We start from the raw sequence: 10,657 nt of genomic DNA, 5'->3' as shown, positions 1-10,657 counted from the left end.
AAATGCACAAAAATATTTGAACAGTGTTGGAGCTTATATTAATCATCATGTCATAGAAAATTGAAATCCTAAATTTGTGATTTGACTTGTTCACTATACGTTCAAACTTAGTAGCCTTTCATATAACTTAGAACATTCACTATGTCATTGCACATATTCATAGACTTCATTATAAACATCACACTTGAATAATAATGAACATAATATTTTATTCAATGAACTTAAATAAAACATGGAGTTATGATTTGGATTGATGGACACATTATATCCACCAATTTTTACATTGTTAATCAGCTCATTCTATGCCTTTGGAACATTTTTTCATGTTGGAAATGATTCTCCTTCTTCCTTTGATGGATTGACAAAATGTTTGCACCAATAAAATGGTCGCCAAGTTAACAACGCAAATATTTCTATTATTGACCAAAGAAACATCACTTCGCGCTTGAGCGATCAAGGGTTTCTCGAGTACTCTACTATGAAGAGAGAAAAAACTTAAATAGGTTCATATGGACAGTTAAGACGATGTTATGTGGTATCATTGGAGAGGCCACATCCTATACATTTTGGGATCCATAGTACTTACCTCTTTGAACAGGTCTTTATTGTTAGATCGTTTTGCAATGACTCATGTTCTTATTGGAATTTTTTAAATTATTGGAAGCATATAAGGGCATATAATGAATATTCTTACGAATAACTGCTCTTAGCCATCTATGGGTCGCCATATGCCACACAGGAGATGTGTTGGGCCCTCCACATTGGTGTGATGGACCCCGCTCACAAGTAACTGTGATGGTTGGTTGGAACACCTCCAAATTAGTGCATCCCCGTCTGATGTTTCCCCGGCCCCACGCCTATATTTTTTTGCTTTTTGGCCATAAAATGATTACAATTTTGAAATAAATAATGTAACTTCCAGTTTTCATACATTTTGATTTACTAAGGTATTTTTAATTATTTTTTTCCATTTTTTTCTAATTCAACTTTTTTAAAACCCACGCCACCCTAAAATAAAAAAATTAGACAACATGGATTCTTTTATAGGAATCACTAGTTTCACTTAAAAAGTCAAATTAGGAAAATTTGATTCTTCTGATATTTGCTTCCGTCTCTTTGCTTCCTTGTTCATCTGCTTAACTCCTAAAAAAATTAAAGTTTCTAAATTTTAATTTTTAATGTCAAATGGCTCGACCTTGAGAGAGGTAAAACATGAATAAAATGTATAGTTAAATAACCTACAAATATGGCTTAGTGGAATGGCATGGTAATGGTGAAAATATCATAAAATAATTTACCATATCCAAATCAATAGTGGATATCCCCCTTGCACGATGAAGAGTGGACGAGAGGAGCACAAAAAGTATAAAAACTATCATCTTTTCTATACATAATGGCTATAAATACAATTGAGTAAAACGCGCAGGAGGTAACTTCCCATACAAACTCTTCTTTCCCTTTTTTAACTTTTTTCAAAAGATGTTTCTTCTTTTTTAAAAAATATTCAACTAAAATCATAAAACTTCAACTTTACACTTGCCTAATGAGAATGGGGATTAGATGATCTAGAAAAAAATGGAGATGATTTATTGATGGCGCACACGACCTCGCACTACCACCAGATGTGACACCACTACTGCACAAGACATCTCGTGTCATGACACATCGCCAACGTCAACTTCTGAACCAGGATCCTAGCGTCATGTAAAATTGGATTTGAATTTTACACTTACCTTATGTTTTATCTTTCCTCCTAGGCCTATATATTGGCCAATACTGTAATGGACTACTTGGTGATTTTTCTTTTGGAATTGAAGTTTTTCTTCTTCCAAGAGAATTTGCCCTAGTCCCTTCTATGCTGCCGTCGCCGCTGCCTCTCGCTATCGCCACCTCTCGCCACTGCCACCTCTCGTCACTGTCACTGCCGTTGAGAGGGGAATTCTCTGACCATCATCGTCGCCCCTCCCCCCAGCGCACATGTCTGCCAGTGTCTGCCGCACGCAAGTTCGCTTGCCCGCGCCCGCCACACGCACGACCACCCACCTGAGCACCGAGTGCCACCCCTGCCCGCTCTGCTGCCACTTGCAACCGCCAGCACTGTTGCCTGTCGCTTGGCCATCGCGTGCAACCTCGTGCCCCAAGGTCGCCTGCGCAGCCACTGGTCATTGCGCCCAACGTTTAGGTTTCGGGGCGCTTCCCCGAACACCGCAAGGGGGCTACTCCCCCCTTGACACCCCCCCAACTGACTGTGTAGTTGGATCCGTGACACCCTGTTGAAGTGCACGTCACTCGGCCCTGCCAACGACGCGTCGAGAATTTCCTGTATCTCCTTTTCGCACTTCTCTTGTGCCAAAGGTACATTCTTCCCTCTTTGGTGTTGGTGTTTCTCGTCAAGTGTTTCTCGTCTATTTTTCCACTACTGTCAGACCTAGTTGAATATGTTTGAATCTTCTTGTGATCAACCGTTCAAGATAGTAGATTTGGAGCTTTGTTTTCACCGCGATGGTTGTAAGACTGTCCTCCCGCCCTTGATCGAGGAAAGGGGCTGCACCATCAACATTTTCCCTGTATTTAAATGTTTGAAATCAATCGTGTTGATTTGTGGTCTGTTTTGTCTGTCCATAGTTGCGTTAGCCTATCCTACCCGTGTCAGTCCTAGTCATCATGCATTATTTATGGCTATTGTAGAGTTAATTACGGATTTTTTGCAGCATGTAAACACATAAACTTACTCACTCACTCAAAATGGTGCCCATCCTACCCATGTGCTATCATTATTAGATTGGTAGCTTATTCACCTGAAGAGGTTTTTTATCCCTTCGTGGATCAAGGGACTCCCAATATCAATAAATATTAAGTGTCCAAAAGGATGATAAATGCTACACCTTGCTACAGAAACGAAAGGATTTCTGTGTACGAAGTAATCAGCGCATGTTACAGATAGGTGAATCAGAGGCTGAAAAGTATAATTTTTTGAAAATGGTATAGTATGAGCTTAATGATTGCTTAGATTTATGGGTTTGTAAACCTTAAAACCCCCTTGCATGCACTTAGAGTTGCTCTTCCCATGAATTATCCTTAATGTACGTGAGGATTCTATCATATAGTTATGTTTTCAAGAACAAGATGTTGAACATGATTATATCTAATGCTCACATATAATAGTGAATATTACATGCATTGATTAAAATAATATGAAATCAACTAGATTTGAGAAAAAATGAAATTTGTTTTAATATTTTCACAATGTGCACTAATCAAATCCTTGAAAAGTGTAAGTTTTTCTAAAGCCCCTACCCTCGGCTAAAAAATTAATTATCCCCAATAAAACCATCATACTTGTGAAACAATTGGAATCATTATAATTAACAACACATCAAATAATCCAAAGGTTATTAGTAAAGTAGGTTCAGAAAAACTAATTGTGCATCAATTCCATGTTGCACTTGATCCTCCTTATCTTGAGTTCCATTTTGAATGATTTTTTCTCTCTAGATAGTCAGCTTAGAGATTTCAGAACCTTCTCCGAAGAGTACTATGTTTGGCTTTCTGCTCTCCCATCTCATAAGGTGATGCTAATCAATGAAATAAACCCACCACACGAAAGCTTTTTCAATGCTATTCACACTGCTTCGGAGTATGACTCTTCACAAGTCATGCAAGAACTGCAAAGAAGTCAAAATAAGGTCCATTCATGCTGAACCAAATATTCAGCATCTGAAAGAAGCAATGGCTATTAATTCGAATATGGAACACCAACTGTGAAGGAAGGTTAAGAATTTTTAATTGCTCAACTTAATAACACTTCGTGTTACCTTCTCTATGTTGACTGGGGAAGTCTCTCAATGTGCAACCTGACTTTGCTCAGCTAACGATTTCTTTCAGAACATTCTTTTACGAAAGTCAAGCTGGTTCAGCATTTGAGAGAATAATAACTGGAGGGGCGACTTTAGGAGAGGAGAGGAGAGGAGATGAGCGGGTCACAAAGAATTATGTTTGGTCGTAGTAGATTATGCGAAGGAAAAGGTCTCACCACTGACTATGTGAATCGTTGTATCCCCAAGGAAATCCCTTGCATTGAGATAGCAGGTTGGAAAATATATTGTGAAAACAAAACAAAAAACCATCTTGATAGTCTTCCTTAAGTAATCATCCTCATATTCAGAGGGTGAACGGCCCGCCCATATTGACTGCTCACTCACTCTCATATATTTCTTGCTGTATTCGAGCTAAGACTTATTTAAATCTAATAATTATGTACTCGCAAATTTTAGTTAAAACATATATGTACATCCACATATGCCTTTGGTGGCTCAAGTGTAAGGACCACTTATACAAATGTTACATGAATCAAGTTGACTAATGTTATTGTATAATACCATTCACAGATTTGTGCAGATAAATTCAAAGAAATATTTCCCCAAATGGCGACTAAGGACACATGATCAACTACTTGTAGCATATGAGTAGGATCAAATAATGTGATTTTTTTATATCCTATCAAACAGAAAAGTTAAAGTACATGTTTAAAGACTTGCGATCATATATTATGATCTCATAATAATTTCCAAGTCATTACATGTATTCAGGGACTCCATTATAAACATTACACTAGAATAAAGATGAATACATATTTATTCCCACAAAATTAAAGATGATGAAACAATGTGATTGGCTTGACACAGTGTCCATGGGGGAACCCAATGCATGAGCTAAACCTGAGAAAGACCCACTACTGAACATAACCATTTGTAAAGGAAAGAATTTTGGAGCTATTCATCACTTTGCATTCGGAAAGTCACTTACTAAATTAGGCCAATAAGGGACCTGGATCTAAGGTAGAGATCAAGTTCATGTAATCAAATCAATGTGATGTGGAGTCGATATGGTACTCTGCTAAGTTCTGGAAATTACACGAGAGAGAGAGAATCTTAAAATTGATATTTCCAAGGCTTTATATTGTACTCCTCTTGATGTAAACCACTGTCAGAATTTCCAAGCAGACAAAAGATATATATACATAGCTGATATCGGAGCAAATTTTCTTTTAAAAATGGCAGATACATAGCTGCATAGATATATAGGTAGTGAGAAAAAAAAGATACAGAGTAAGAGATATAACTTACATGAATAGCACATGGACACCCATAATTTATTTTTTTACACATAAATTCAATCCAAATAACTTCAATCCAAAACTTCAGATTTCTCAAGGTGTTTAAAATCCACATGATTCTAAGAGTATCACAAAAAATCTTCTTGATCACTTATTAAGTAGAACTCAATATGAAAACCCAATCCATTGTATCATAACTCACTAAATATTTCGCTAAAAATAGTAGAACTAATTTTTTTAAAAAAAACTCATGATTTCACCAAGGCTGAGCCATCTGAAGGATGTATTTCACCAAATATTATTCTTTGAGGGGTTTTATGTTACTTTTTTATGATACCCTTTAAAAGCCCAGTTAGGGTTTCTTCATCCGTCCTATAAATACTCTCTCGTTCTTCTTCGCTAGAGCCGCTCCGTCAAGTGCAGAGATCGTAGGCTTCAATCTCGGCCTGTCCAAGAGGTAAACGAAGACGATCTTTCTTGTTAGTCGTTTATTTCATCGTATTATTGAATATCTTGATTTGTAATCCTCGCGATTCTCCTTATTTTTCCAATTTTTGAATCTAATTTTCTCGCTTTAATCCGAAAGATCTCTGATTTCGGCTCGCTTTGATGGTTTCGCGAGTATTTCTCGACCTTTGATCTTATCTCGATCCTGGGTTTGATAGGTTTGCAGCTTGAGATGGCCAGCATTCCGGGGGAGCTCGTTTGGGAGATTGTGAAGAGGAACAATGCCTTCCTCGTGAAGCAGTTCGGTAACGGGACTGCTAAAGTGCAGTTCAGTAAGGAGAGCAACAACCTGTACAATCTCAATTCGTACAAATACTCTGGTAGATTACTCTTCTAACATCTACAATTTAGGGGCTTGAAATGCCTATTGCTTGAGACTTAATCATCTGTTGCTTATTATTTTAGGGCTGGCAAACAAGAAGACCGTCTCTGTCCAGCCAGAGGGTAAAGATCTTTCTGTCGTTCTTGCGACTTCGAAGACGAAGAAGCAATCCAACCCCTCCAATCTGTACAACAGATCAGTCTTGAAGAAGGAATTCGCCAAGATGGCGAAGGCAGTTGTTAACCAGGTTAGATTTTATTCTTTGCAGTAAATTTAGAAAAAAATTTAGTTGTTCCCTCTCTTGTATTCATTAAATAACTTTACGCTATGTTTTCTCTCGTATACGTATCGATTTTCCCTGTGTTTTTCTGACACCCAAATGTTAATTTGAAATCCATAACGCTTAATAATATATTTACATTTGCGGTGATGCGCCTTTAATGTAAGATGTTCATCCTTTTGGATGGTCCTCGATGAAATGTACTTGTTACGCTTGGCTTATGAGCTAATCTTTTGACCATAATTTTGCTATTTATTTTCAAATACCAGAATGAATAACTTTATAGTAATATGTTAAATTTATGAGGACACTCCAAATCTCGGAAAACTTGTTAAATATATTTTTGAACAATGTCGGGTAGAATAAACTTTTGTCACCTATATTTTCTTTTACATACAATTGAGCTGTGTTGGGTCAAGTGGTATAATAAACTTTTACATAAGTACCATTGGTTTGTACACGCGGTGATGAGGCTCTAACATGTAAGATGATCTTCCTTGATGGATGGTCTTCGATGAAATTTACTTGTTACGCTTGGCTTCTGAGCTAGTCTTTTTCGTTCATTTCTCGATTCACCTATCTTGTGCTTTAATAAATCCTGTCCACCATTTTGTGATGAAGAGCCAGATTAGTATAATAATGCCTCGATTAATTTTGTTGAATTTTTTACTACAGTCTTTTCCTAAGTTTGTTCAGTAGTCTAATGGTCTAAATTCCCCTTTAACGATGTTGGATGTCTAGAATTACCATAACCTGTCATATTCTATCTCTTCCAAAGCATTATTGATTTTTATACGCGGTGATGAGGCTCTAACATGTAAGATGATCTTCCTTGATGGACGGTCCTCGATGAAATTTTCTTGTTACGCTTGGCTTCTGAGCTTATATTTTTCGTTAGTGACTCGATTCACCAATCTTGTGCCAACAACTTGAAGACTTATTTTCTATAATAGATAAAGTTTTGCGGATGTACAGAGATGGTATATATTATTTTCAAATGTGTAAATAGGTTCAATTCAGCAATAATTGTTTATTTTGATGGGTTTTCCCGACTTTCCCTGATGTACCATCTAGATATAAAATGCTCATTAACTTCCTTGAAACTTAATTTCATTTTTCATAGATTAAGAAAACCTTTGACTAAGTTCATGGGTTTTATTTATGATAGGTGGCAGAGAACCACTACAGGCCTGATCTGAAGAAGGCAGCTCTTGCCAGGCTGAGTGCTGTCCACAGGAGCCTTAAGGTGGCCAAGTCAGGGCCCAAGAAGAAGAACAGGCAGGCTCTCAAAGTCAAGCACTAAGTTTTCTGTTCATCTTCCTTCTTTTAATCCTTGTAGGATGTGAATTTCCAATTTATCTTTCTTTTTTCTTGCTTTTTCTGGAATGGAATTTTGTCAGAACCTGGTTCCTTTTATTTTCTTCCATACATTTCCATTTATACCATTTATGGTGTTTATGGAAAATTAGAGCATTCTTGGAGCCAGGTTGGGGATCATTTTATTGTTCAAGCCATGAAGCTTCTTTTACATTTTGGTTCAAGGACAAGTGAATACGACATAACTCGTAATTTTTCCAAATTATCAGTCTGTCAGTTTCGGATGTATGACTTAATGGGTTGGGATAACTCGGTAATTAAAAATTACAAAATGACCATTGTGCACAATAGAAAGAGGTCTTGAGTAGTGTGTTTGACCTAATGGATAGGGGTATTATGAAGGACTTGAAAGAACACCATGGAGCACATAAAAAAGAGCTATATTCACGTGCTGTCAATAACTCATGGGTGTGATTGCTAGTGATTGATAGTGATTGATAGTCATGGCAAGAGAAAGATAGTGATTGAGAAGAGTCCACAAGATAAGAGTTAGGAGAGAGAAAGCTCTACAGAGGGAGAGTGAGAGAGAGGTAGAGAGAGAGTGACAGCAAGAGCAAACAAGAAGAGCACACACTAGACAGAGAGAGAAAGGCAGTGAGAGAACAGGAGGGAGAGGGAGAGAGAGCAAGACAGGGTAGAGATGGAGCGAGAGAGCAAGCAAGAATGAGTGAGCAAGAGAGGGAAAGTCCGCTAGGAGCGAGGTAGAGTGAGCAAGCAAGAATGAGGTAGAGAGAGCAATGACGAGAGATAGAGAGAGAAAAAAGAAAGTGTGGATGTGAGAGTAGGAGAGAGAGAGAGCGCGGGAGAGTAAGAGTGAGAAAGAAATGGAGAGAGAGCGCGAGAGATAAAAATAGTCTGTCTTGTTCTTCATCCATGTCCATGACGGCTGTCAATCCCCATCTTCAACAACAATTATTCTGTGTCAATGACAGTTGTCATACACACCTAGACGTGGTCGTTCGGTTCTTTTTGTGTGAATTGCTGGTTCTGTTCCGTTTTCCGAACAGAACAAAAATAAATTCAAACAGAACATTGCACAGACACGTGTGGTTCTTTTGTTTGCTTTGTGCGAATTTTGTTCTTATTTGTTCGGATTTGAAAATAAAAAAGAACAAAACAAAGAACAAGGCCCTGTGCAGTTCTTTTGTGTGAATTTTTTGTTCGTTTCAAATGATCGGAACAGAACAACCATGTCTAATTGACATCGTACATGGTCTTTTTCTTTGTCCTCCATGGTCATCATCCCCCTCATCAGCGATCATCGACGGGCATCGTCCCTATCATCGGCTGTGATTGTCCCCCTGGTGTTGGTCGTTGTCCTATTGCCATCAGACATTGTCCCCATTATTGTCGTCGTCGTTCGTCATAGTTGGTCATCTTCCCATGATCGTCGGTAGTCCTCGTTGTTGTTGTCATCATCAAAGTCATAGGTGGTCATCGTCTCGTCGTCGTTGGACATCTTCCCCATCATTGGTCATCATCCCCATCATTTTTGTCATCAACGTCATCTTCATTGGTCATCATCCCCATCATTTTTGTCATCAACGTCATCTTCATTGGTCATCATCCTCATCATTGTTGGTTGTCTTCCTCATTGATGATTGCCATTCCCATCATTGTTGGTCCTCGTCCTGTTCTCGTCACAACTTTGTCACCGTCGTCGATAGTAGTCATGTGTTGTCCACAATTGTGGTCCCTGTCATCTGCGTCCTCAATGGTCATCATCGGCATCCTCAACGGTTATCAATCGCATAGTCAACAAGCATCATCCACATCGTCCATGCTAGTTGGCTCCGTCTGCTGCGATCATCATCTGCATTGTCAATGTTCCTTGTCCCCATCATCTGCATTGTCGATCCTCATCATCATTTCCATCATTTTTATCATGAGTCATCTGCTATTTGTGATGGATGACTGATGAATGATGACAAATGAGTAATCATTAGTCCATTTCTCCACACGATGATCGAAATGGATGGAGCTGATGATAATTCGTCATTTGCCCGACAAGTCTAAATATAACTTAAAGAATATGAAATGACCATTGAACACAAAATAATAATATTTCCATTTAAATAATGTCTTCAAAACCTCAATGGCCTCATCGATTGCTAAATACAAGTAACTAAACAAATTTAAAGTCTCTATGTTGATACAACATAATTTTTTTCATGATATCTCTTAAAACAAATGCAACATAATGCCTAAAACCAAACGTCCTTTTAGAACTACCAAAGTTCTAAGCTACTCCATCTAAAATGATTTTGGATTTCATGATAATAATGTTGTTATTGATATAATTGACTTGCCATATGTCAAGGCATTCTGTTGGGTTTTAGGAACTTGATATGAATGAAAACTTGGAACGATTCATAGTAGAAGACAGATAACACAATCAAAATGACATCACTAAAATATTGAAACGAATCATCTGATTACGGATTGCATACATGACTCCTAGGATCCTCGTGTGAGTCATGTCAAGCAGCTCATGTGTACATTCTATAGAAAATTCTATGCGATCCATGGCACGTCCAATCTCCTCCTTCAATCTGATAATCTCTGTTCACGCTCAGTCATCGTCATTACACCATCCCAATCATGTCGGGAATAGAGAGAAGGGAATACAAGGTGAAGTGCCTCGAACAATTATGGCCTAGGTGAATTTCGTTCGAGCCCTTCACCTATTGATTCCAAGTGGGTATGTTTTCGTAAACCCCCCCCCCCCCAAACTTAAGGTATGTATTCCGACGTGTAATAGACCATTTTTATGTCACTCTCTATGCTCACATATCATTCTAGTTCATGACTCAAGCAGCCTGATAACATTTATCGGCTTTCCAAGTTAATTAAATATATCAGCATATATATTAAATAATGTCAGATTGATTTAATCCAATCGATAGTTTGAGTTTCTAGCCCGTGGGGTGCCATGCTACACCTCGTGATATAGATGATACAAATAATTGTGTATTGACGCACACATGGAACCTGTCTGTCATCAATTAGCATGTACATATAGTCTATCATCCACTTGATTCCTAGAACAACTTAC

General features: G+C 38.1%; 1 protein-coding gene and 3 non-coding genes across 4 annotated transcripts; all 4 read left to right on the top strand.

Moving 5' to 3' along the window:
• The first annotated feature begins 5,492 nt into the window (after positions 1 to 5,492).
• LOC144709512 (Ribosomal L28e protein family) lies at positions 5,493 to 7,698 on the top strand. The gene is made up of 4 exons (XM_078583087.1): positions 5,493 to 5,573; positions 5,782 to 5,943; positions 6,029 to 6,192; positions 7,394 to 7,698. The coding sequence occupies exons 2-4, from the start codon at positions 5,796 to 5,798 to the stop codon at positions 7,526 to 7,528; spliced, it is 447 nt and encodes a 148-aa protein (XP_078439213.1). The 5' UTR covers positions 5,493 to 5,573; positions 5,782 to 5,795; the 3' UTR covers positions 7,529 to 7,698.
• On the top strand, positions 6,366 to 6,454 carry LOC144709959 (small nucleolar RNA R24). Its single transcript, XR_013583173.1, has one exon. It is a non-coding gene; the product is annotated as a small nucleolar RNA R24 (small nucleolar RNA).
• Positions 6,684 to 6,775, top strand: LOC144709957 (small nucleolar RNA R24). Its single transcript, XR_013583171.1, has one exon. It is a non-coding gene; the product is annotated as a small nucleolar RNA R24 (small nucleolar RNA).
• LOC144709958 (small nucleolar RNA R24) lies at positions 7,019 to 7,110 on the top strand. The gene has a single exon (XR_013583172.1). It is a non-coding gene; the product is annotated as a small nucleolar RNA R24 (small nucleolar RNA).
• Positions 7,699 to 10,657: the final 2,959 nt, after the last annotated feature.

Source organism: Wolffia australiana, chromosome 11 (assembly GCF_029677425.1).
Source record: "Wolffia australiana isolate 7733 chromosome 11, ASM2967742v1".
Lineage (NCBI taxonomy): Eukaryota > Viridiplantae > Streptophyta > Magnoliopsida > Alismatales > Araceae > Wolffia > Wolffia australiana.
The sequence above is the reverse complement of the archived record's forward strand: the minus strand, read 5'-3'. Positions and strand labels throughout refer to the sequence as shown.

What these genes read in the sequence shown, in the direction of transcription:
- LOC144709512 (XM_078583087.1), top strand. Translation starts at nt 5,796, where the DNA reads ATGGCCAGCATTCCGGGGGAGCTCGTTTGGGAGATTGTGAAGAGGAAC. An exon ending in CAATTCGTACAAATACTCTG is followed by an intron (nt 5,944 to 6,028) that starts GTAGATTACTCT and finishes TTATTATTTTAG; the next exon opens with GGCTGGCAAACAAGAAGACC. An exon ending in CGAAGGCAGTTGTTAACCAG is followed by an intron (nt 6,193 to 7,393) that starts GTTAGATTTTAT and finishes TATTTATGATAG; the next exon opens with GTGGCAGAGAACCACTACAG.